The sequence below is a fragment of the Chamaea fasciata genome, unplaced genomic scaffold (assembly GCF_029207755.1).
Source record: "Chamaea fasciata isolate MVZ Bird 193981 ecotype frontalis unplaced genomic scaffold, bChaFas1.0.hap1 SCAF_2, whole genome shotgun sequence".
In the NCBI taxonomy this organism is placed as follows: Eukaryota; Metazoa; Chordata; class Aves; order Passeriformes; family Sylviidae; genus Chamaea; species Chamaea fasciata.
The window spans coordinates 60,033,038-60,059,520 of record NW_027094087.1 but is presented as its reverse complement, the minus strand read 5'-3'; the positions used below and the strand labels follow the sequence as shown (position 1 = coordinate 60,059,520).

The following is a 26,483-nucleotide window of genomic DNA, read 5'->3' as shown; positions in this document are numbered from 1 at the left end:
AAGAGGAAATCACCTCAAGTTGTGCCAAGGGAGGTTTAGATTGGATACAAGGAAAAATACCTTCACAGAAACCTTGGTCAGACCTTGGAGCAGGCTGCCCAGGGAAGTGGTTGAGCGACCATCTCTATAAGCATTTAAAAGACCTGTGGAATTTAGGGATATGGTTTAGTGGTGGACTGGACAGTGACAGACTAACGATTTTACTCTATGATCTTCAAGGCCTTTTCCAACCTAAGTAATTCTATTATCCTAACACTGTAATATCCAATCTTCAATAATTTTTACATCTACACAATAAGTTAGGAACAAAGTAAAAAAAAAAAAAAAAAAAAAAAAAAAAAAAAAAAAAAAACCCTACCAAATTTTCCATGTGTAAAAGTAAAACCATTGCATAATAACCCTGTAGCATCAATTTACTCATGTTCACAAGTATTTTCCTTCCCACTTTGATATGGAAGGAAGTCCATTTCCAGGCTGAGTGATTAACTTTTGCTGAGTAGCTTACTCTTTCAACTGGTCTGAACTTGTGGAAGATTCAGCTCTCTCCAGGGGGACTCAGCTTCACTCCTCTCCCCAGACACTGATAAAATTCTGTGACTTATGATGTGATTTCCATCAGCTGGGCCTCAAAATGCCCAGCTGTGAGGATTGGTGATGTAACCTAACATCTGTCTGACATCACCAAAGAGGCTGATAATCCATACAGGGAAAAGAAGCAAGACTGGAATGGGCCAGGAAGAAACACAAGCAAGAAGAGAAACCCTGTAAGTCTACATCCAATACCTTGTAAAATTTTACTGTCAGTTTTAGAACATTCAAGAACATTCATCAGCAATGTCTGACACTGAAATGGGACACTGAGGGAGCTCTGTAAAGAAAGGAACAAAGAGTATGGCAATAACTAAACACCACTGTTTTCATTAGCTCCTGTACGCCTTGTGACCCACAGTGGGTGTCCTGTATGAGAATATACAGTATAGAGGAAGAACAAAAACGACCACATCAGAAAAGAGAAGAAGAGAAGGAATAAATTCAAATAGGAAACTACTACATAACTATGCAAACCTTTTCTGCAAAAGATTTTATCAACTTGAGCCTGCATGAAATAAGCTCTCAAGATTTTCACTAGCAAGTTAGAAGCAACACTTATAATTAGGTGCCAAAGGGGAAAAAAACAAAACAAAACACCAAAACCAAAAAAAAAAGCCCCACAAAAAGAGAAGAACAATTATAAACGGACTTCATAAGCACAGGAGAATATGAACTGAGCAATGAGAGAGTCCCTGATATCCACCTGCATAACCAAATGCTCCAGGTTGGAAAGTTAGAAAATCCTATCATGTTTGATGTTCAATACATTTGACACACACATGAAATATGTCAAGCATGGATAAAAAGTCTCTCTGTATAGCCATCATATATTTATTGCTTTATTAACCAACTCTCATTCTCATTAGAGAATATCTCTTCCCTTTGGCAAAGATCTCCTCAACACTCAAAGATAGAACACACAAAAAACATATAACCTAACTCCGTCAACCTCCTTCCTTCTCCCCCCCAAAACACAGCCCAAAAAAGTAATTTCCTGTGTTCCAACGTTTATGAAGAAAAACAAATCAACTTGCCAAAAAACCCCTGCCTTCATGGTAAACTTGTTTTTTTAGTTCTTGTATTATAAAACACTTTTTTTAGATTATTACTGATAACACCTGCAGGTCATCAAACAAGGAAGAAAAACACTCAATCATTCCAGATATTAACCATCCCTGTATAAGGAAACTTCAGTACATTAAATAACTTATCTATTGAGCATGTGCTGTATACATAAGAATGAGTAAGATCTGGAATCACACACACATACCCCACACAGTCTACTCTCTGATAATTATATTCATTATCCCTTCTATTCTGCAATACCAAACCAACAGTATCATGTCTCCCTTCCTTAGAAAGCAACCAGTCAGGAATAGTACACCAATTCCTCTAATTTCCTCTTTAATTAAAATCCTTTGAATTAATCTGTGAAATGTGGACAAACTCAGAACATGGGAAAGTGAAGAAGACATGGGAATCGGGAGAGAAACAGTGATGGCAAGAACAATCCAGATATTTTTACACAACTAACTTCTTTGACTCAACACACTCAATCTCAACACAGGCAATACAGAGAAATCCAAGGATAAAATCTTTCAGAATTCTCAAAATGAGATGCTGAAGAACTTTAATCAGACTAGAGCAGGACCAAAAACAATACTTTAACCAAGCAAAGCTATGCTATCTCAAAACAAAATTGCAACTCATTTTAAAGGCCTATTCAGTGAGGAACAGTCTCAAAATAAACAACCCAAGGAAGAAGCCCATATGCAGTCTCCAAATAATGAATTGTCATTAGATGCAATTACAATTAATAATAAGGGAAGAAGGAGAAGAACAGTGTAATGTTCCAAGTGTGCTGCTTTAACCGTCACGATTGTTTTCAATAATCATAAACCCCAAGAAGAATAGGTCCTGAATCTGATTTGCACAGCTGGTAATAATTTGTAACAATATTTCATAGTCTGATGACTATGAAATGCGCAAGGTGAAGATTCAAATAGATTTTACAATGCCTAATGATACAAGCAGAAAATTGAAAACCCCTGGTTTATGCCCACTTGGTAGAAATTACCTCCTCAGTTGAAATTTGCCTGTTTAGTTTATTAAAACGTAAAATGCAGTTCTTAAACCCACCTTCCAATGTAGTTACCATGTGTCAGCTAAGGGCTAGTAACTTTCAGAGGAATAGCTACATTGTGAACATCTGTCTGTATTCCAACATGGATACAAAAAGTTAAAGTCTCAAAAACTATGTAGCTTCTCAGAGGATAAAGGTGCTAAAGAAAAAAAAATTTACTAGCAGTTGATCAGGATAAGTGGTTTCCAAAATATTTGTCTCTAAATAATTCCCCTTAAAAGAAGGTTGGGGAAATAAATAATTACATAAAAGAATTACCCTGAGAGAACCTGAAGATTAACTGTGTGTAGGGACATGTACGATGGTGTATTGTAAAAGACACAATAAAATTTAAGGCAATATTTCCAGTGAGTACAAAAATTCTCAAGTAAGAAAAAAAAAAAAAAGTTTAAGATAGACTTTGAAAAGCAATTTTTCTGCCTAGGAGGACAGGGGGAACTGATATCACCCCATCTATCACCCCATCTTGACAAGATGGAAAGTAAGGCACACCCCAACAAAATTATCGCCTTCAGCTCAAGTGTTTTCATAAAACCAAAAGACAGCTTTTTCTGGAAACTAAATTCACAGTAGCAATGTTTTAGATTAATTTCAACAAATGTCCACCACCACTCAGGAAGGTAAGTAGTCCAAAACACTCAGCCTTCATTTAATGAATTAAGTCACTGAATTATTTTGAACTGTAAAATTATTCTGGAGATTTTCCTAACAGTACAGAAGCCAAAGCATTAGAGATATCAAAGCCTTCTCTGATGCAATACTCAGAGACATTTTTTTCTACGAGAATCTTAGAACTGATTAATTAGACTGTAACATTCTCTTTTACCAGCCTTGTTTTTTTGTGTAGTCAATGAAGACAGAAGCTGGGTAAGAGATACAACCAGGACACCTTTATCTACTGCACCTACCTAATTATTCAGGGGGAAAGATTTCCTGCTTGACACACAAAACAAAAAAAACACAGTGTGATGCCACGGGCATCCAGGCCTAAGAGCCATAAAGAAACAGCACCCAATCCTTCAAGTAGTTATTAGCCTGCCATAAAGACATTTGAATGGGTTTAACACCTCCATAAAACAGGTCGGCAAAAGTCTTCTCTAGCTTAAAGAAGCAGCTGTAACCCTTTATCATTTAGTGGGTTTTCAGCACTGCTCTTTATGCTGCTGGGGAGAGGTTCAAACACCTTCAGAAAACTAACAAGAGTTAACCTCTTCACTTACCTGAAATGGGACTGGTATGATCAGGCCCTGAATTACAGTTTAAGGTAATTCAACACACACAGAAACTCTTAAAGCTCTGTGACAAGACACAGTGTTACCAAATTTGAACTCTGAACTGTCTGCCAGCAAGAATTAACTGCAATCCAAGATCTTGTTCTTGGATCCTGAAGAGTTTCCCCTCTCAGCTCATTCCTTTCTGCAGGAATGAGTTGAGAAAACCTGCCAAGTGGATCTTCAGACTGCACAGAACAAAACAAACTATAGAAAAACTAGGAATATGTATAATATTTATGCCTTAATAATAATCTTTTGCCTTCTTAAATCTTTATGCAAAAATACAGTGCAAGATACTGCAGGAAGAAGAAACTGAGCTAAAGTATAGGCTTCACTTCATAATTGGAATTCTTAAGGAATTAGAATAGCAAGGAAAGAATCTGTAAGAATTCCAACTTGTTTAGAGAACAATCAGTTAAGACTATAACATACATAAGTAAAACTACATACATACATAGGGAACATGCCGATATTTATTTCCTTCATACAGCAGCAGAAAACAAAAAAAGGTAATTGTAGTGTAAATAGGGTGGAAAAAGGCCTATGACATACTAAGGAAATAGAGAATGGAAAACAAAGCAAAGACTTACTTGGCTTTGGGGAAAAATGTCACAAGATAAACACTTAGAATACGCATTTTCATAATTTATTAAGGGAAAAATATCCTACATATTAGAGAATAAAATTAAGACTTAGAGTTTAAAGTATTATCTTGACTTTATTTTTTTTTCCACAGAACAAATAATTAAGTGATTCAGGAAGGTCCTTTCAATGCTTTTCAGTTGTTAGTATAATTTTACATCATTTACAAGAAAAAACAAGCAGTTCTTACTTCTACAATGGCGTTTCAGTGACTTTTTTTTTGATTCAGATTAAAATACTTTAATTAAGTGACCCCTGCTACATTGAGGGAACTAGTGGAATACAGTATTAGTGTTACATCCAAGACACTTATAAGAACCCTAGAACAGTGGAATCCAAATGCAGTTTTATTATTAAAAATATTTACGAACTGAATACCTAGGACATATTTTTCAGGCATTAAGAAAAACAATAAATAGTTCTAGTGTTCTTAAATGTATTTATATTGGCATTGTATGCGATTATTGAAAAAAAAAATCCCCACTACCTTTTTGGTCTACCTAATGTAAAACTCAGCTTTATCTTCTACTCCTAGTCATCAGAAAGATAAATAACTGCATGTAAGGTGTCAGACTGAAAACTTACAAAAACTCTGGGCAAACTGGGTAATGGACAGTACACAATTAATTATACTTTTTTCATTAAGGTCATAAGCACAATTTATTCTGAGAATAGGAGGCAGAGTTGATCTACAGTTAAGAGAAAACAAAACAAAGCAAAAAACCCACCAAAAATCCAAACAAACCAAAAATCACTTATAAAGGTTGCCAAAAGCAGACCAGAAGCTGAGGTGCTTATATATGTAATGTCATGAAAATAAGGTCACTGTGGTACTTTGGCTGTTCTTTCAAGTGACTAGCCAAGCAATGTTTTGCTTTGCTTTTTATTCTTCCTCCCAGTGGTATACTCTCATCTGTTTATATTTGCTGGACAAAAAATTAAATTCAACATGAGTACTAAACAAACAATACTGAAACAAACAGCAAAGAAAGATTCTAAGACATAGGCTAAATTTATGCCTTAATGAAGTTCACTATGTCTTCTCTCAGTATCAGCAACTCTTTCAAAAAGGACTCTGAACTAGGACATCAGAACTCACATACAGCATATTTCAGTACAGACCAGTTTTCAGTACAGACAGAGAAAAAAGATTAAGAATTGTGTAATCACAGAATATGCTGAATGAGGGACCGACAACGATCATCAAGTCCAACTCCTGGCCCTGCACAGGACATCCCAATAACCCTGTGCATGAGAGCATTGTGCAAATTCTTCTTGAACTTTGTCAGGCTTGACACTGTGACCACTTCCTTGGGGAGCCCATTCTAGTGTTCAATTACCCTCTGGGTGTAAAATCTTTTCCTGATATCCTCCTCTACTCATGCCATTTCATGTCACTTCCTTGAGTCCTGTCATGGGTCACAGAGTGAAGAGATAGGTACCTGCCCCTCCTCTTCCCCTCACGAAGGTGTCAAGGACCTCAACAAGGTCTGCCCTGAGATTGCTCCAGGCTGAACAAACCAAATGACCTCAGTCATTTCCCACAAGGCTTCCCCTCAAGGCCCTTCACCATGCTTGTTGCCCTCCTCTGGATGCTAACAGGTTAATGTCTTTCCTACATTGTGGTGTCCAAAACTGCACACAGGACTCGAGGTGAGGCCACACCCAGAGCAGAACCGGACAATCACCTCCTTTGAGTGGTTGATGATGCTGTACCTGATGCTCCCCAGGACACGGTTGGCCCTCCTGGCTGCCAGGGCACAGTGATGACTCAACTTGCCATTGACCAGAATTCCCAGGTCCCTTTCTGCAGCACTGCCTTCCAGCCTCTCATTACCTAGAGTACACACATAATCAGGGTTGCGCCATCCCAGGTGGAAAATCCAGCACTTGTCCTTGTTAAACCTCACACATCTGGTGAGTGCCCAGCCCTCTGATTTGTCTGGGTCTCTCTGAAGAGCGTCTCTACCCTCAAGGGAGTCAACAGCTCCTCCCAATTTGGTGTCATTGGCAAACTCATTCCTTTAAGAGCTACGTCTAAGTCGTTAATAAAGATGTTGAAGAGCACAGGGCTGAGTATGAAGCCTGCAGACGCCCACTAGTGACCAGTCACCAAAACTCTGATGTCACTCTATTCACTACAACCCTTTGCACCTGACCTAAGAGTCAGCTGCTCACCCACCACATGATGTGTCTATCCAGCTGTGGGCTGGACATTTTGTCCACGAGGATACTGTGACAGCATCAAAAGCTTTACTAAAATCAAAAAAAATTACATCAACTGGCTTTCCTGGGTCAGCTATGTGGGTTACCCTGTCATAGAAGGAAATCAGGTTTGACAAGCAGGACCTTCCCCACACAAAGCTGCGCTGGCTGTGACTGATGAGTGCATTGTCCTCTATGTGTTTTTCAATACCTCCCAGAATAATCTTTTCCATGATTTTACCAGGCACTGAAGTGAGACTATAAGGTCTGTAGTTTCCAGGGTCCTCTTTACCCTTCTTGAAAATTGGGACAGCGCTGGCCAGCTTCCAGTCAGCTGGAACCTCTCCGGATTCCCAAGACCACTCAAAAATCATTGAGAGAGGTTTTGCAATTATATCAGCCAGTTCTTTGAGGATTCTTGGATGAATCCTATCAGGCTCCATAGATTTGTAGGGATCCAGCTGCACCAGCAGATCCCACACAATTGTGGAGTCAAGTGGGAGTTGATGATTCTTACAGTCATGGCTCAGGGCACTGAGACTCCCTTGGTCCATCATCCGTGTTGAAGATGGAGGCAAAGAATGTGCTAAACCCCTGTGCCTTGTCCCTGTCCCTGTTTGTGAGGTGACCATCCTTGTCCTGTAACATCCTGATGTTATTTTTACACTACCAATTGCCACTAACATATTTGAAAAAATCCTCTTTTTTATTGCCCTCTACATTTCTGGTAGCTTCAAGTCTATTTGAGCTTTGGCTTATGAATTTTCTCCCTACAGAGGCAAGCAGCATCTCTATATTCCTCCCATGCCACCTGACCCTATTTCCACTGGGCATACACCATCCTTTTTTGCTATATTTCCAAGAGAGAATTCCTGTTCAGCCAAGCCAGCCTTCTGCCTTGCCTGCTTGACTTCCAACATTTGGGAACTGCTTGCTCCTGTGCCCTTAGGAGGTGATGTTTAAAAACTGACCAGCACTGATGGACCCAAGTACCTGCAAAAGGGACTTTACTTAGCTATCTGAAAATTATCTGGAAAAACTGAAATAAAAATCAGCATAATATTTCCAGTAATACATGCTCCTTGGGGCCAATAGTATTGATCAGTGAAAGAAAAGTAATTATTAAAGTCAGTTGAAAATCTGTTTTGGTGTCTTGTAAAGAGGAAATACAACCAAGTTACTTGAATCTTAAGTCAAAGAACTAAGCAGCATGATAACTTCATTTTGCATTCAGGCATGCTATCTAGATTTATATACTAATAAGAACACTGAGACAAAGAAAAATGACCAACAATGTTCAGCTTAAAAGACAAATCTGAGTACCAATGGGTGATTAAGAACTGCAAATGCATAATGAGGATTATACTTAGCACCCAAACACAAAGAAGTGAAGAGGCAGGTGCTAATCAACTTTCTTCTGCAAAAATCCTATAGCTGCAAGGACCTTCTAGCAACAAAAGAGTAATTTGTCAGAAAACAACCCATGAAAATGATGTTTACTATGAAGATGTTGATTGGCATTTATCTTGTGTAACTATAATGATCTGAAGTTTCGTTGTTTGAATTTATGTAATTTAACTAGGCTACCGTGAGAGAGAAAAGAACCTTGAGAAAGGTATTTTTCACTTCTGAATGGACTGAAAGTCCTTGGAAATTCCTCTTTTGTCTCCAGTGACAACAGAGAAAGCCTCAATAACTCAATCAGGATGCAGCATGATGTCAGGACTATGGTACTTATTGTCAGAATCGCCTCTCTATACATTGTCCCATCCTTGTGTCAGCTTTAACAAACTAACTCTGAAATAAAATAAGCCAGCCTGGGAGAACAAGAATGTGGTCCATTTCATTCAACTCATCCTGTGGCTACACGACTGACAGTCCAACATGGGACTTGAGGGATGAGGAAAACACACGGTCAGACATAGGCAGAAGAGGCAGAGAAAATGACCACTTCATTACTAGGATCAAGTAGGAAATGGCACCTCACTATCAGGATCAACTTAGTCTTAATATTAGTCCAAGTTCTTAGACTGTGAGAGCTAACATTCAGTGGCTTGAAGAAAAATAAAAGCCACTCCTCAAAATCAAATGAAGAAAAGTCTGATTATTAACCCAGAAAAAGGGTTAAAATAATACAATCATACAGTAAGTAACTAGCATCTTACTGGTCAGCTAGTAGAACAAAAAGAAGGTGGGAAAAAAAAAAAGGGTAAATTTTCATACAAACAACAATGCATCAGCTGGGAAGAGTTTCAGGTATCTTTTTAAGTACAAAAAGGCCATCTCAGGGGCATCTGAGAGCTACAGGCAACAGTACCACTGGGAAGAAACAGTATTTGCTCAGCCTCTGCAGCAGAAGTAACATGCTTCTATGACCCAAAAGTAAGAACTTAAAATAAGCACAGTCAACTCATCATTAAGGAATCTATATGCAAACGTGTATTTTTTGTGCAGCCTTTTATAGTAAGAGTAAACAGCAAAGAATTGTGCATTCCTGATATTTTTTTAATAAAAATGTATCTCTTGCTTCCATGATATTCACTAGTAAGGCCTTTTGAAATTTCCAACTTCCATAAGGCTGATACATTCTAAACTTCATTAAACAGATTTTATGCATACATGACCACTACAATATTTGGCAAAGAAAAAATCATTGAAACAAGAATAAAATCATGATACAAAATAAAGGGGTACAGATACCTATTTTTAGTCATACATACACATGTAGTGAAAAGCTTCAGAACATATGTTTTAAATGACTGTTTTCCTAACCCTTACAGAACAACATACAATGTACATGAAATAAAACAAAAAATTGGGTTGAATAGAGTAACAACTTTTAAGAGAAAAAACATGCATAAAACTGTTTGGCTGACAGATCAATTATTAATTTTCAAACAATACAATTGAAATTTATTATACAGGAACAATATCACATCATAATACATGTCTATCAGGTTTCATATAGACAACTAAAATCTGAGATTTTGTTCATGTATTTGTGCAACTATTTTTCTACACAGATAGCATTCTTTGCATGAGTAGGCATTAACTGCCTAAGAGATACATTTTTTGTACAGACTATGTAGTTTATATTTTTTAATACAATTTGTTGTCACATACCCATGTGTCTGCATGAACAGGCCTGATGTTGCTGAGAAGCACCTCTTCATAATTTCCATAATCACTGAATTTAACAACTGCAGTTGTCCCAGAAGAATGGAGAGCTTCAATTTCTGCCCGGTAGAACTTAAAAGAGAAATTTTCAAAGGTCAAAAAACACAACCAGAGATACCACAAATACTTAAAAATTTCCTTTTCACATATGTCTGTCTGTGTGTGTTTATATTTAGTCTCAGCCAGTATAATGTTTTGTTTTAAATTTGTAACAGATATGAAACCAGGTATCTTAAAATTCCACATGGCAGACTCCAAGGACACGGCAGAATGTATTTAGAAAACTCATTGAGAAAATAGGCAGCTTATTTAAGTAGACTAAGCATTTAAAAGACCTGTTTCCATCTCTCTGAAAGCAGAACAAATTCATCACTAACACAAATCCTGCCGCATACAGAGAAAAGATATTGTAAGATGTTTACTTAAAATATACATCTGTAAGTGCTTATCAGCCATATACTGACATGGCTTGCATGTATGTACTTGTATAGGTATCATCACATAATAAAGCATGATAAAAATATGGTGAAAATATGATAAAACTGCCCCTTCATAAAGTCCTTTTTCTAAACACAACACTTGGCTTTTTTACATTTATGCAAATACAGCTTTTTTGAAGATATTTAATCACTTCTACGTGACTGAACACAAAGAAATCACTGCCTCCTAACATGGTTAAGCTCAGTACTGCATTTTATCATCACATTTCAAAATTGCCCTAGAAGTGAGTAGCAGCATTTACTTTAACTACCAAGAAACCAATTACTGCCCAAAACACACCTTCTAATCTGCTGAACACATAACAGTCTGGGATTATCTCATAAGTATTTATCTTGTAAGGTTTGTAGTTTCCAAAATTTCAAGATCTCATTTCACAGTTATGCAAGTATGCTTCTCAAAATAGGAAGCAACTCAGTAATATGCCATTATACTTCACACTAATCCATCCACTCAACTACATATTCCTATTCAAGGGAGTGAAATGACTATATGTTGCCACTACCAAAAATCCTCCATGGTTTATCATTGGTTTTAGTCATACCAGCAAAAAAGAGAAAAAATAAAGTTATGCTGCTGAGCTAATGCAGACCGAAAAAAAAAGGAAAATGCTTATAATAAATAACATAAAGTAAACATAACAAAAAATTCTTAAAAAGCAGAAAAAGGTGTGAATAAAACATACTTAAAGAACAAAAATATTTAAGGTAGTTCTCCCATTATCAGAAAGGGTCAAAATCCAAAGAAACTACCCATGAAGAGTAGCAGAGAACTCTTGAACAGATGATGACAAATCAAGGAAAACACTCTAAAACTTTCTTAGCAAAGAGAGAAGAAAGCAAAACATCCTGCTGCAGGATAAATCTTATTAATGGGGGAAAAGAGCTGAAAATAAAGTATTTAAGCTTTTAAAAAATCAGTAATACAAAACTATCACGCAGCATAATTATTTGTCCACAAAATCTTTAGCTAATAGCATCTAAGGGCTAATCAAAATTAAGCCTTTTGCTGTTTCCATTCTGTAATGATTGAAAGGCAACTGGCAGGTTTTATACAGCCCCATTCCTGCAGACTTTATTATTCTTTTGTGCTGCTGAAGGTTGCGTGCTGACTTGTTCCAGAAAAAGGTATTACACATCTACCATTACAGACATTCTAGATAGCACAGCATCCTGGTTTTGCTCCTTAGCACAGAATATGGGCACCTAAATCCATATTCATCCCTTCAAATTTTTGGCACTTAAGTCAAATGCTTCAGTGAGGAGCATAAGTCATCCTAAACTCCACTTACGTGAAAGAAACAAGGACTTGACTTAAGGACTTAAAAAGTTTGGTGCAACGAATATAAGTGACATACGTCATAAATTTAAAAAACAGAGCATGGAGCTAGGCAAGAAGCACACCTATGAACAAAGGCTATGGCTCTGTAGTAGTTTGCTAAATATCTCACTCATGTGCATAAAAGAACATTGAAGGTACAATTTGAGATACTTCTCATTTGACAAAGGCATACCTTGTTGTCTTCCCAATAAAGAGCAAAACATTCATCCCCTGGTCTCCAACTTTTTCCGTACTCCATGTGAAACGATGGTTCCAATATTTTCTCTGGTTTGATGGGCCCAGTTCTCCTTTTGGGACCGGTGTTGTAATACAACGTTTTATCATCAAAAGCTGGGATCGCAGTGGGTCCTGACGATTTGACAGGTCCTACTCGTCTTCCTTTCTGATGATGCTCAGTATCTCCATTTGGTACAGCACTAAAATTATCAGTCCTATTGGGATTTTGGTAATCATTATTAACACCAAAATGTTGCTCACTTTTCATCATAAAGGCTTCACTACTTATTGTTCGTGCCTTCCTATCACAAAAATTTTCAGAATTGTGTGTTTGGTTCTCTCTTTTCCCACGTTTCTGGTTATTGTTGTCTGTCACATCTTGAGCAGCAGAATTTTCCTTGAAATCTGTGAAAGACACTCCTTTTCCTACTCTGTTTTGCATGTTATCCCTTTTTTTGAAAGCAATATCACTCTGGTGAGTGGTTATGGGATAACCCAAATCCTTTGACCTATCATTTCTAGGATAATGTCTGTCACTTTTATTTTTTTCATCGGTCCAGTGTTCTAAAGAGCTGTGCCTTTCAGGACCTCTGTTTCTTGGTAACCCACCACTTTCCAAAGCCTGCCTTGAATTCTGAAAATCCTTTTGAAAACGAGGGGGCTTCTCATTCCTTGGTTGTCTCATGTCATTGCGAGAAATGTGTCTTGAATGATTCTCTTTGATGCCATTCTGTTCTGTATTCATAATTTTGTGCTGTACTTGATGTGATGGCTGAAATTGCAATTTTGGTTCTACAAAGAAAAGAATTATTTCAATTAACATATTTCACACAAATACATTTTAGAAATACTGTTTCAGACTCTGATAAAGCAACAGTACTCTCCAAAAATGCATGCACCTTTGTGACATGGAAATGCAGTGGTACACACAGAGAATTAAGCAGGCACATTTGAATTACAATTCCTAGTTATTGGAAAATATACACTACTCTGGGCTTAGAAGCAAATCACCTATTGGCAAGAGAAAAGCCAGGCATAAATTTCAAGATTACTCGTTCCTCCTTATGGACATCAACAATCCACTTGAGTAAGAGCCATTTAAGACAGAAAAATAGAATTTCAAGATGGAGAAAGGAGGAGGGAGGGAAATTAGGAGGAAAAGGGAATACTTCTAATCTAAATTGAAACTTTCTGTGAAAAAACCTTGTTAACAGCTATTCAGGATAAAAGAGAAAAGGCAAGAAACAGAACTGATAAAATTAACACAGATGGGAAAATGTAGATAACAAGAATAGCAGCAAAGACCAAAACTCTGGAGACTCTGATCAGTGAGCCATAACAGGACTTGCTCCAGTGTCACCTTTAACAGCTTCAATCAGATCTCTTAACTGATGAGAATAAAGACAAGATTATAATGAATATCACTAAAAAGAGGAAACATGCTATGGCCTGCTGGAGAGGAAGGGAGCTGTGGGTATCTGTGAAACTTTTTATGGAATTAAGAGCTTTTTAGGCAAACATGAAATTTTTAATGGGTTGTTCAGGTGAAGAGCAAAAGGAGGGGAGAAATGAAGATGAACCCAGGGGAAAAGAAAGAAGAAATAAGATTAAACAGGAAACCTGCAAGTATGTAGGTTCCTGGTGAATACAGTCCTCCATGTGATCACTCTAACCTGTCTCATCTCCTTATTAAATTCTCTTTCTAAATTCTCTGTTGTGTATGTGAGGGGATGTGTTTTTAAACCTCCTGGCAAATCTGAGATAAGCTAAGCTGGTAACTGGGACAAGGAGGACCTGGCAGCTGAATATTGGAGAGACCCTGGGTCTTGAAGGCCATTTAGCAGGGAGACCCCAGGTCTGGGCTCACACAGTGACTAGATCTATATAAAGTATGTTCACATAACCCTCCTGCCAGCTTCAGGCTGTACCAGCCAACACGCTGGACCAGAGGTGTCTGAGGTGGGTACTAGAGGTCAGGGGTCTCCTGGCCAGGAGAGATTCACACATGGGTGTGTGCATGTTGCTGGCTGGGTATGAGATATGCTAGCAGACTTTAAACTTGATGGAAAAAGAAAACATAAACCCATTAAAGGGATTCATGTTCACATGAGCAATTTTGTGCCATGTGGGTGGCTGCAAAGGTGTCATTCTCTCGCTTGTGTCCATGAGCCTGGGCCTGCACGGGCCTGGTGGGACTGTGCACTCAGGCTCTCATATACTCCCATGGAACGGAATGTGTCTACTAGAAACAATGAATGCTGATACCTGACAGCAAATGTATCAACTTTCATAATAAAATTAAAATGTATATTTTACCTGTTCTTTTTTTTTTTTGAGAAAAACACTTTCAAGCATCACATTATTATTAGTAGCACACAGAATTTTTATCAATTTCATTTACTAAATTGCCCAATAAGAATCTAGCTCAATTTTTACATTTATTTGACCTAGCATAACTTTTACAAGTCACATTTGTGTTACTAAAATGACCTAGTGTGTTTGGTTTTATCATGACAGAATCATACATAAGGCTTAGCTTGAACATGATCTTGGTAAAAATATAACTTACTCTGTAATTTATTACTTTGAAACACATCACATTTTTAATGCGTTAATATGTAAATATATACTAGTCAAAAAGATACAAGAATTTCATAAACATGCATTTTTTTTAAAAAATGCAAAGATGATTTTAAATCTTGTATAATTTTTTTTGTTAGAGCAAAACCTTTTAAGTTAGAATTACCTCTTCATTTCTTCTTTACAAATGAAACATGAAAACACTGTTTTTCTTTACTTTATGTAAGTAATTTTACTATCTTCATTACACTTCTCCACTTCTGTATAATACCAATCTTACAGACTTCCTATTATCTAGAAAGATTTAGCTTCCTAATTAAATAATTAAGGTTGTTCACAACATTCTTAATTTATACCTCTTCTCTTCTGGTAGTGAAATGCTTCCACTCTTTCTAAGCCCAACCTAAGCTCTTAGATCCACTCCTAATGTTAATTACACATGAAATGACTGAACAGTTCGATGACCCCTGAATGTTTACTCCCTTGTGAACACCATTACAGAAAAATGTGTATAAAGCTCTAACCCAGTTCACTATAAATCATCTTATTTAATATTATTTAACATTAAAATCATTAAATTAAAGTCACTGTTCCAACAGAAAAAAAAAAAAAAAACAAGAATGGGTTCCTGACTGGATTGGGCATGGTAATACTTTCATAGGCAGCAGGATTTTAGGTTTGACTTAGACTCGAAATGTTTCCTCTTAAGGACTGTCCTTTGCCCTTTTTCTAAATGAATTAACATTTCCCGAGCTGAGATGGGTAGTGACAGTACTTAGTACATACAAGGTACAAGGACAAACACATGCAAAGCAGTTACCGTTTAGTTAAAGCCTCAAGGAAAAAGCAAAACACAGACATATTCTTCTATAGTTCAAAGAAGTTTACTGAAATTTCTATTCAATTTTATAGCATGTAATGAGCAATTTTAGGTCTTGTCTACACAACATAATGTGATCATAACATAAAACCAACAAGCTGATTTGAAAGTGTGTTGTATCCTTTGATTACAGTTTGTTTTTCTTTAAATACTAGTGGAAAGTTAAAATAATACTACATATTAGACAGCAGGTAAAGTGACTAGAGAATTTCAAAACAGTGAACATTGTTATTATTTTCTAGGTCTCTTTACTGTGACATACAAAGGCTGACACAAAACACCTGACTTTTTTAGTCTAACCTTAAGGTATGCAAAATCCAATAAATGTATGTTTTCTACAGAGGCGCAGTTCTTGTGCTAAAAGCTTCCCTGGAGACCGCATCGTACACGATAGCCTTGAATGAGCAGGACACATTAACTGATAGACTGACATTCAAGCATAAATCACTCGCAAATGGAAACAGCCAAGTAACAGCAAATTTTCCTTTGTCAACAGACGGCAACAAAAAAAGCCAGGAATTGAGAATACTACTGGTTCTTCATGTATACTTGTGCTGTCTGGCCTGATCACCAAAAAAATGAAGGAATTCTAAAGTTTCTTTATGGGAAAGAGGGATCAAAAAAAGCATCAAGGGATCCCATTTACAAGCTGTCTACCACAGCTGCTTCTACTTCCTACCCCAGTTCCAAAAAACCATTAGCAACTGTTCCCAGAAAAGTAATGCTTCCTACAGGGCTATAACAAATGTTAATGTGGCATTTAACAAGAAGATTTAGTAAGCTACTCTCAAACAGTGAGATAGGTTGGCCCAGTCACTATCACTGTAACCAGAGGTTTGGGAACATGGCCTGGAGAAAATACATTTAAAAGTTAACGATAAGTGTCTTGTCATCTACTTGGAAGTTTTGAAAGGTCAAGTAGTGTTTGTCAGTCTGGAGCCCTCATTCACTTTCGTTACTCATTTTGGCTTTTGTATGTGATGACGCAAGAGAACCATACAGGACCAGTCCCAATCACCTGATTACAAGAAACCAGCAGGACCTGCTGCCCTTGGAAATCCCAGCCAACACAATTTGCAATGCACTGGTCAATGCACAATGGAATTTAAAGAGTAAGGTTTCCTATGGTCCTCTCCTGTGGGTTTTAACATGTTTAATAATGTGGCTGAATTCAATGACCGTGGCCTTCCCACACTGGTGGCAATGTTTTGGGTTTCTCCTCTTGAACTGAATAATACTTTTATGTAACTGCATGGAAATACAGTTACCTCCAGGACATGTTCTACCTTGTACTGGCCAAAAGATTACAAAGTTAGAAGAGAAGTGATACATTTGCACACACTTCATGTCAAGAAGTAAAGTTCCTATTACTCAATAGCTTTGTCAAGTTGAATAAATATCAATGTAATTATTTCTAAAATGTAGCAACACTGAGGAACGGGGACCTGAGTGCATGTTTCTGTTGAAACAAAACAAATACAAGCTGAGAAGAATTTTAATAATGAAGTGGACAAAAAAATAGAGAACATTCCGCGTTGTATTCACTACAAACTTTAACTAACTAGATTAAAGGACTCAAACAAAAGCTGATAATTTTTTCATTATTCTCTAAAATGTATGAAATCTACTATATTTTTCTCTTTTATATTTAAAGACAAAATAAAAGTATCAGCCTTGTAACATATATCATCAATGCCAACGTACCAATACAACAAATATAGGTGATTTTCTTGATAGTCACAGTTAGCTCTGACTGAAGTTCAATTTTTAGAAGTAAGGCTGAATGAGAAATACAACTCTTATTCAATTTGCATCTCTTGTCAATAGCATTCCATGCTTGTTGAAAACATGGCTACTGCATGGCAGATTTCAAATGTAACAGATTTCTTTTAACTCCAAAAAGTCAGACTTTTTTTCCCCTCCAAACACCCTCGCTCCCAGATATTCAAATAAACTGTGTGACTACAAAATGAAACAAATATTTTTAATTACGCTGTATTGCATTACCAATTTATTTCAAACATTTAATTTATTTGGGACTAGATAAAGAGTAATGTTCATTATTCTTCAATACTATAGCCAGAGCTCTTGGTATCATCTTATTCTCTGTGTTAATCCTTGTGTTTACTTATTTAAGCTGGCAAAGATAGGTGAGTTGTTCCTCATAACAAAAGAAAACAATAAGGAGATTATTGGAAAAAATCTTCTGTGTTCAGCAGCAGAAATTAACCATATGCAAGCATAGGCAGCTAACTGAAAGCAATTTTATCTACTATTTGTGTTATCTCTTGCAGTCAGGCGGTTTCTCTTGCCAAAATTCATACTACTTAATTTCAACACAGAAATACTTTTGTAGGTGCCACCAACCATTCACAGTAACAAATAAATAAATAAATAAACATGTAGTTTAAAGCTAAGGATATGTTTCTTTTAACTCTTTGCATTTCATTTAAATAAAATATGTTTAAAGTGTGCTGTATTTTAAAATACAGCTGGTAGATCGTGGAGTCCGGTATTTAATACTTTTGATAGTTGCAATTACTTAATATTTCCTTAACTGAAAAAAGAGATAAAGCATAAAAAAAAAATCACAAAGTATCACTTATGGGGCAAAATACTAGTATCCTTTCTTATAACTAATATGTACTTCTTTAAAAAAAAACAAACAGCAAACAACAACAAACTTAAGGTGCTGTATTAACTTTTAAAAGGAATATAAGTAACTCCTTAAAAAATACAAAGGTATTTCAATTCATAAATGGGGTCTAAACACAAGTATGAAAAGGTACCAAATCAAAGAAAAAAATTCAACAACAGTTCTGCAGTTCCTGTTCAGCAACAGAACCCCCCAGCCAGAAGTGAATTTAGAAATTCTCCCCACTACTAAGGTTTCAGGTGCAATTAGGAACAATAGCTAAGAAAAACAAGGAGGGATGCACAATGCAAATCAATCCTCAGCGTGCTTGAAAAGAGAAACAATTCTTTTTTTCTGACACTTTCTCTCCCCAGATCACATAAGATTTTGAAGAAAATTTAGTGTTGTTAGTACAGGTTTAAAAAATATTTAGCTCAGTTCAGCAACCCTGTCTTTTGTTTTTTAGATTTTACATCAACTCTCAGTTATTTAGAAGGAATTACACTCTGTCTAAAGTGTATAGGACTTTAATGCTTGCCATAATGATAAATATGGCCATTCCAGGTAATTATCCGCTCCCGGTCATACACAAACATTTATTCAAAACCACTGTCCCTATACAAACCTTTCTTTCTGAATACCAAAAGAAAGAAGAGATTTTAGAGAGCATACAGGACAGCAAGGTGCCAGAAATACGGCAGAACAATCTATCTTCTTTTACATGTAATATAGCACAGTATTTGGTGAATATAAATGGAGAAAAACCTGCCAGCCTTGGTACTCCTTAGCATATTACTGTGCAGGAAAATCAATGAAGAGACATTCTTGGCTTTGTAACATTACATATTTGAGTTGTTTCGATCATTTGTCCAATGTGCCTTTCATTTCTGACCAACTTTTCTAATTCGAGGGGAAACTACATGTCTCTACTGCTCACAGATGACAGGATCAAATTAAATTTAAGAGGTACTAGTAATATATATATATCCTGTTTTCTGCAGACATTTGAATGCAGACTTTGTGACTGAAGAGCTCACAATGCTAAGTATGGTCACTGCAGATAGATCACTCAGCAGATACTTTTAAAACTCCTGTCATGTCAGTTTGAAGGGAACTTAAGACAAGTAATAATTAAGAATTTAACTGAAATGATTTTCAAAGGCAGAGGCAATAAAATGGCAGAAAATTAACTTTCAATATATGATTTTAAGGATGTGTTTGAATTCATCAGACTGCAGAGTTTTTCTCAAATTTGGCAAGGAAAAATCACTTGTGAAAGTAAAAAATACATATGCCTATGTATTTCTTGAAATATCCATTTAAAACTCTGCAAGCAAAAGTAAAACCTGGCATAGAAACACAGATGCAATCCTATGGGCTATATACACTCAGTGAGGAAAATAAAAGCTAAGAACATGAAACTAAACAACCACTTCAAAGCCTTACAAAATACATCATTTACTTTTTTTTTTTTTTCAGAAAAGAAAAAGGCAGAAAGATTGAAAAGAATTTCACAAAATAATCAGAACACTTTCTGAACTCTTCGAAAATGCTAACAAGCTGGGTGTGGGTTTTTTTCAGGAAAGTATGGCTCAGTAATAGTACACTGGATTACATATTGACTACTCAGATAAAGTGAGAAAAACCAACATAGTGATAAAAAACATAAAGCAAAAACCCTGTGTGTCATGCTAGGAAATATACCTGACTCTTTGGTAACTGAAGCAGTATAAAACCTTTAAAAAGCCTTAATAGAATTATGTTTGTTTTTCTTCTTATGACAGTTATGGAATCTTCCTATTTATATTTAAAAGGAAAAAACAACTCATAAAAGTGATGTGTATTTAAAACACAATATTGAAGATTATAAACTGAAGTAAATGTAATAAATACATCTATTTTTTTTCTCACGTAACACTATGCTTTATTGTCTACACACATGTACTAAATCCAAAAGATCATATAAGTCCCCCAATGCAATCAGCAGTATCAGTAAAAAAAAAAAAAATTTACTCATTTCACAAGTCTTGAAAAATTACTATTACCTACTTACTTCAAAATCACTGACAAGAAGAAATTTATATAACCCATGGGGATTATTTATTTTCCTTTAAATGTCTTTCAGTCAAACATAAAAGCCTTCCATAATATCTCAATATAAGCACAAAATATATCCAAAGAAAAATCAATGTTTGCAGTGTAAGCCAAAAACACTATCACTGTTTTCATTTCTATTCACTGTAAAAAAATTAATGTATCTTCGGTAAGTAAAATGACTTGCCAAGTAGTATCTCAAACATCATTCCCTATATCTGCATCCTGAAAATGTGGTTATGCTCATTACCTGAGCAGTTTACAAAACCGTAGCAACTCATGCAGAATGCTGGTGTATTTAAGTTATTTCCTTTGAATATTTAGATTTTTGATGAAGCTAGATCTTATGATTTAGAAGACTTGTGATATCATAAATGAAGACTCATGATTCAGGAAGAATCCAAACAGATTAACAAATTGTGATTTATGTCATCTTATTCCAAATTACTGACTTTTAGACATCTAAGCACCATGGAGAAGCTTATTTGACCTTTCTTGAGAGGAATAATTCTCCAAGAACTCTTTTTTTTTTTTTAAATGACTGACTGTGGAGGAAGTTCTAGGAATCAACTTTTAGATGACAGAGTAAGGAAAAAGAATTCTACATACACTATCCAACATTTGTTCCAGATGCATTAATTTCAGTAACTCACCCTCTACTGTTAGAGTGCCCATTTTGGATTCCAAGAAATCAAACAGTGTGCTTGGTGCAGATGGTCTGGCATTTCCCAGCTCTTCTTCATCTTCAGGTCTTATTCGGCCTCGGCCCTTCCCCTTACCTGAAAGCATTAAAGGCTTTTAATGAATGGGCAGTAAAAAATAAAAAAGCACACACAGGCTTTCATTTGATTTAAAAAATGCTTGCATTTCCTGTCTTTAAAAAATTCTGTCACAGAAAGGCAATGCTAGGACAAGGGAGAACAATTTTAAACTAAAAACTGGAGAAATTTAGATTAGATGGGAAGAAGAAATTCTTTACTATGAGGGAGACAAGGCACTAGAACAGGTTGTCCACAGAAGCTGTGGATGCTCCATCCTTGGAAGCATTCAAGGCCAGGTTGGACGGGGCCCTGAGCAACCTGGTCTAGTGGGTGGCCTCTCTGTCTGGGAGGTGGGTGTGGGAGAGGTGGAAAAAGATGATCTTTAAAGTCCCTTCCAACCCATGTTCTTCTGTGATTCTAGGATTCACGTTTCCCATTTAAAGTTAATTAAATATCTGACTTCCAATTCAAAAATTTTGACAAGAATATAATACACAGAAGCCTTTCTTAGGGATTTGCTTTCAGGCTTGCAATGCTTTCTATCTTGCAGGAAAAAAAACATGCAAATATGTCTTTCATAAATACATTAGTAATCCACCATACACAAATTCTTTGGCTTGTAAACAGCTTTAAAGCATCTATTTGCAAGCTTTACCTCTAGGTGGTGGTCCCTGAATGGGTTTCTGTTTACTGTTGTTCAGAAGAAAATTTAATGCTGCCTCTAGGCTGTTACTGTTATCCATAAGTGCCTGTCTTGCTGCTTCTTTGCTAAAACCCATCTCTGTTATGTGTTTTAGAGCCTTTTCATCAACCTGAAATAAAAGGTACACACAAAAGTAATAAATACAACATTCTATAAACGCACCAGATTTTACATTAATTTTCATTTAATTTTTAATTGAAACAATATTTCTTGTTTAATTTTTTTATTAGTAGTACGGTTTTTAATTCATTAGTTTTCAGTTCTATTATTACAGGCTTTCAAGCACAAATTTTCCTGGTCTATATGAAAACTAAAAGAAATATCTCAAAATAATATGGCTATCAAAACGAGTCATCTGTTCCAGTTTGAACCCCTTCACAACTTGCAGACAATGCAGAACCCAGTTACTTCTTAAAATGTGGAGAAAATATAATTGGCTAGAGGTTTTACAGAAGAAAGCAAAGAAATGCAAAGAATTTACTTCTGCAGAAACACAGACCCTGTTATTCCAAACTGTACAGAGCATGATGACAGAAAGTCAAAGCAGGAATCACAAAGCATTAAGTACAGAAAATAACGTTGCACCTGCACCAAAATCATACCAGTTACACATCTACTTCAACAGCTGCAATCAAAAACATTCTTCACTGGAACGCCATGAACACAACATTCTGTCTAGAGATTCAAAAATAGCCATATCAAGACCCTACAAAAAAACCCACAAAACCCCAAGCCTGATGGAATCTAACCTCGAAGATACACATCTAAATTTTGCTAAATTAATGTTTAGCCCAGAATCACAGTGAAACTCTTAACTATCTCAGTAAGGTACAAAAACACCCTAAGTATTCTAAGCACACCTCAAAATTAATTGAAAGGAAAATCATCATTCCTCAAGGTATTTTGATTTTATTCTTGTTATATCTGGGGTTTTGTTTTATTACTCATTTAAGACTACATTAAAGTCTTCCATCTTACCAGTTCTCGGTAGACACCCTCATTCTTCCCCTCTGGTTTTGCTATCTTCTCTTTCTGGAACAGTTCCCTGTTTCGATTCCCTCCAGCACTGACACTGAGATTGCTTCTGTTACTACCACCACCTCCTCCAAATGTCTTGGTCTTTAGATAAGCACAAAATAACATTTCAGCAAACAGAAATAATGAAAATAATCCTCAATATTCAGCTAGTAGAAAAAGTGCAGTACTTTTGTTGCAGGGGTTTTTTGGTTTTTTTGTTTTGTTTTGATTATGCTCTGGGTCAACAAATAAAGCATTAATTTACACCCGCAGAGAAAAAGATTAATTTATTAGTTAGCAATTTTTTCTCCTGTGCCCAAATGAGGCTGTAAAAAGGGTATATAATTCTAGCTGTTACAACTTGCTAAGCAATTTGAGAAATAAACTAAAAAGAACACCAAAGGAGAACATAAAAACCTGACACACTAGAACTAAATTTCCTAGCTATTTTTTCCAGACTGAGTTCAGGGAATCATGGAGGTTTTGAGGATTAAAAAGAGCAGATGAAAATTGATAACCTGCATTTATTACTTAAATCTTATTAGCAAAATTGTAAACCCCTCATTTTTTAGTAGTGGTAGCAAAATCATATCTACAATAAAACATTATGATACACTTATTAGCTTTATTAAAATAAGAACAGAACCATCAATTCAAAAGGACTCTGAGTCATCTTTTTAAAGATACAGGAGTAGAATTATAAGCAGGCAAATATCAGAAAGCATTTGTCATTTAATACTTAAAAAGATCAATCACAGTAAGCAAAATGCTGCAACACATGCTAACCTCTTTGCTCTTTGCTACTTCTGCAATAGCAGCTGTTCTCTGCTTTTCAAATTCATCATTGTCTGCAACAGTCTTTACAGTATTTGTCATTTGCAGAGTCTTTCTGCGATCGAGGTCTCTGCTATCCACTTGCACGTAAGATGCACATTTCTGAAAAGGCAAAATAAATTTTTAATTAACTCTTCTGCCTGCTCTCATTTGAAAAAAGATGCACCCAAGTTTTATTCCATTAGAGCAGCAGACACTCAGATAAAGAATATGATCCTGTAGCTAAAATGTCGTGATATAATCACAACGATTCTTGGAAATTTGCTAATCCTTGCCAAATTCTTTGGCATTTAAGAAGGGACTGCAGTAGTACCTACATGATCTGACCAGCAAAATCAAAGGCTCCACACACAATATTAAGTTTGAAATTGAGAGGAAAAAACGTTACTGGAAACTGGCACAACAAAGAGACAGTATTAACACAGTTTTGGGGATTTATTTTAACAGGCACATTTTTTATATCCAAGTTATCAAGATCAAAGGTGTTTTGATTGCCTTTGCCTAACTGGAACAAGGTACCTGGGTATCATAATAAAGTACTTTTATGAAGTGACAAAGAGAAGTACACTATACCTGCCCAAAAGGTACAAAAGGAGGAGGGCCACCTTCTGTTCCTATGTTACTCCTATTATGTTTTGCCAAACTCTGTAAAAGAAAATTGATAATTAATAAATTGCAAACAGAAACCGGATTATACGATAAATGTATTTCAGAAAGTACATGAAACAGATGGATATTTTAAGCAGAAAATAAATTATTATTTTTAAATCTTGGGTCACCTAAGTTAAGAAGAGGGTTGGAGGACAGGCGTAGAAACAAAGAAAACAATGGAATTTTGCACAATCACTAATAATACATAGAGCAAATGTAGAAAATTCAGTTATATACCAAAATCTACACTAATAGAACAAAGCAGCACACAAATAAGCAGCAGATGTTTCTTCATACAATATACAACTAACTTGATGCCAGTAGAGATAGTAAAGGCACACAGCCCCTTTAAAAAGGGATTGGATCAATTCAGCCTAGAGAAGGGAAGACCTTATCAGGGGGACCTTATCAATCTGCATGATGGAGACAGGCCCTTTTCAGTGGTGCCCAGTAAGATGACAAAGACAGTGGGCAGAAATTGAAACATAGGAGATTCCCTCCATCACAAACACTTTTTTGACTGTGAGGGTGACTGACACAGGGAGGCTGGGGAGTCCCCATCCTTCGAGATACTCAAAAGCTGCCAGGACATTGGCCTGGACAATTGGTTCTAGGTAGCCTTGATTCAGCCAGATGACCTCCACCCTCAACTGTTCTGTGAAATTCATGATCCCATGCATAAGCAAACAGAAAGAATCAATCAGAATTGTATCCCCTGATATAACACTGCAATTCTGTATGCCAAGGCTGTATAAGTGCTCAGACTGTGATCTCTCCCTAAAAACAATCTCCTTTTTGCCACTGATGGAAACAAAATGCTGTGCTACTAGGAAAACAAACAAACAAAAAAGAACAGGTCCTTACTGCTGTTAAAATGCACCAAAATTGCATTCCCTATAATGTATCTCTTTCATCATCTTCATTTCTTACTGTCATTTTCACCCAATAGACATTCATGCATGACTACATACACTCTCTGTTGTCAGAGACAGCCTAATTACTTAAGGCTATATATGACATTTACCTATATATTTATTACCCCGATGTAGAATTGATTTGAATCCATCATGTGAGAAATGGAGTATAAACACGAAAAAGCTTTAGGCTTATTCAGTTACCAGAAAAATTCTTAAACTAAGCAATAGATTAATTTAGCTAATACATATCCAAATTAAAACTTTTGGTACACTCCTTTCAAGTTAACTACTTTTATTCAGGAGCCAAAGACAGTTTTCTAAATCATTTATAGTTATTAATTCCTTTCAAGGTTGAAAAAAAAGAATTATCCTTTTTCTCATGCCCTGGAGCAAAAAACACTGATAAAGCATTCAATAAATTATTCAAAAAAAGCACTTAGAAGTGCAGAAATCATACAATTTTCCTCCTTTAGTTTCAATCTGTTCACTTAAAATGCTGCTTTAGAAATATGAGCTAACCAAGGGCTGATCACTGCAGCATGCTCACACTTCCCTGTACCTATTAACTGAAGCACAGTAGAACAGTGATTTCATGGCCAAGCCACTTCACTTCCCCAGAGCAGGCACTCCAGGTGCAATAAACCCTGCACTTATTCTAGCATTTCTATATGTTTGCTTGTTTGTTTGTACATGGAGAAATGCAGGCAATTTTGGAATGAACTCCCACACTGAATCAAATTATAATTAAAAAAACCCAATTATATGCTAGACAAGAACTCAAGCGTCAGATTAATTCTTCATGTCCTATAATACAGAAGAACATGCTAAAATTCACACTTTTTTTTCTTTCCCAAAGCAGAATCAAGAAATCACACAGAAAAAAAAGACTGTTCCAATCTACTGCTCAAATGTGCAATTGGGCAAATGGCAAAAAAGCCCTTAAAAACTGACAGCTGCTTTTACCAACATTTACCTACACAAATTTTGAATCATAAAAAATTATTGCATAAAACTGTTGTTTATTTTAGAATTAATTAGAATTCTTTCATTATGTTCCATAATGAAAGAATTCTAATGATCCAATGGTAAATAAGAGCCATTATACCTTCTTCTGAAGGTGCACTCTCTGCTGAGAACTAAGAGCAGCTGCTTTAGAAACCAAATTTCACATTGCACTGAATAAAAAGCAAACTGACAACACACGCAATCTTTTTGAACTTAAAATTAAATTTCCTCATTACCCAGCAGTAACTATCAGTTACAATAAACTTGGTTATAAATACATTTAGTGTATTTCTTTTACCCTCTTGCTCTATTTGCATCC

General features: G+C 36.1%; 1 protein-coding gene across 2 annotated transcripts in view; it reads right to left on the bottom strand.

The window, feature by feature from the left end:
* The window catches only part of TDRD3 (tudor domain containing 3), a 95,373-nt gene that overhangs the window by 12,985 nt on the left and 55,905 nt on the right, over positions 1 to 26,483 (bottom strand). For both annotated transcript variants that reach the window (XM_066176254.1, XM_066176253.1), the window contains exons 6-12: positions 24,165 to 24,236; positions 23,544 to 23,693; positions 22,719 to 22,859; positions 21,693 to 21,849; positions 20,930 to 21,055; positions 12,044 to 12,879; positions 9,979 to 10,104 (exon numbers count right to left, since the gene is read on the bottom strand). In XM_066176254.1, the coding sequence (XP_066032351.1) occupies positions 9,979 to 10,104; positions 12,044 to 12,879; positions 20,930 to 21,055; positions 21,693 to 21,849; positions 22,719 to 22,859; positions 23,544 to 23,693; positions 24,165 to 24,236 (1,608 nt within the window). The remainder of the gene's footprint in view (positions 1 to 9,978; positions 10,105 to 12,043; positions 12,880 to 20,929; positions 21,056 to 21,692; positions 21,850 to 22,718; positions 22,860 to 23,543; positions 23,694 to 24,164; positions 24,237 to 26,483) is intronic.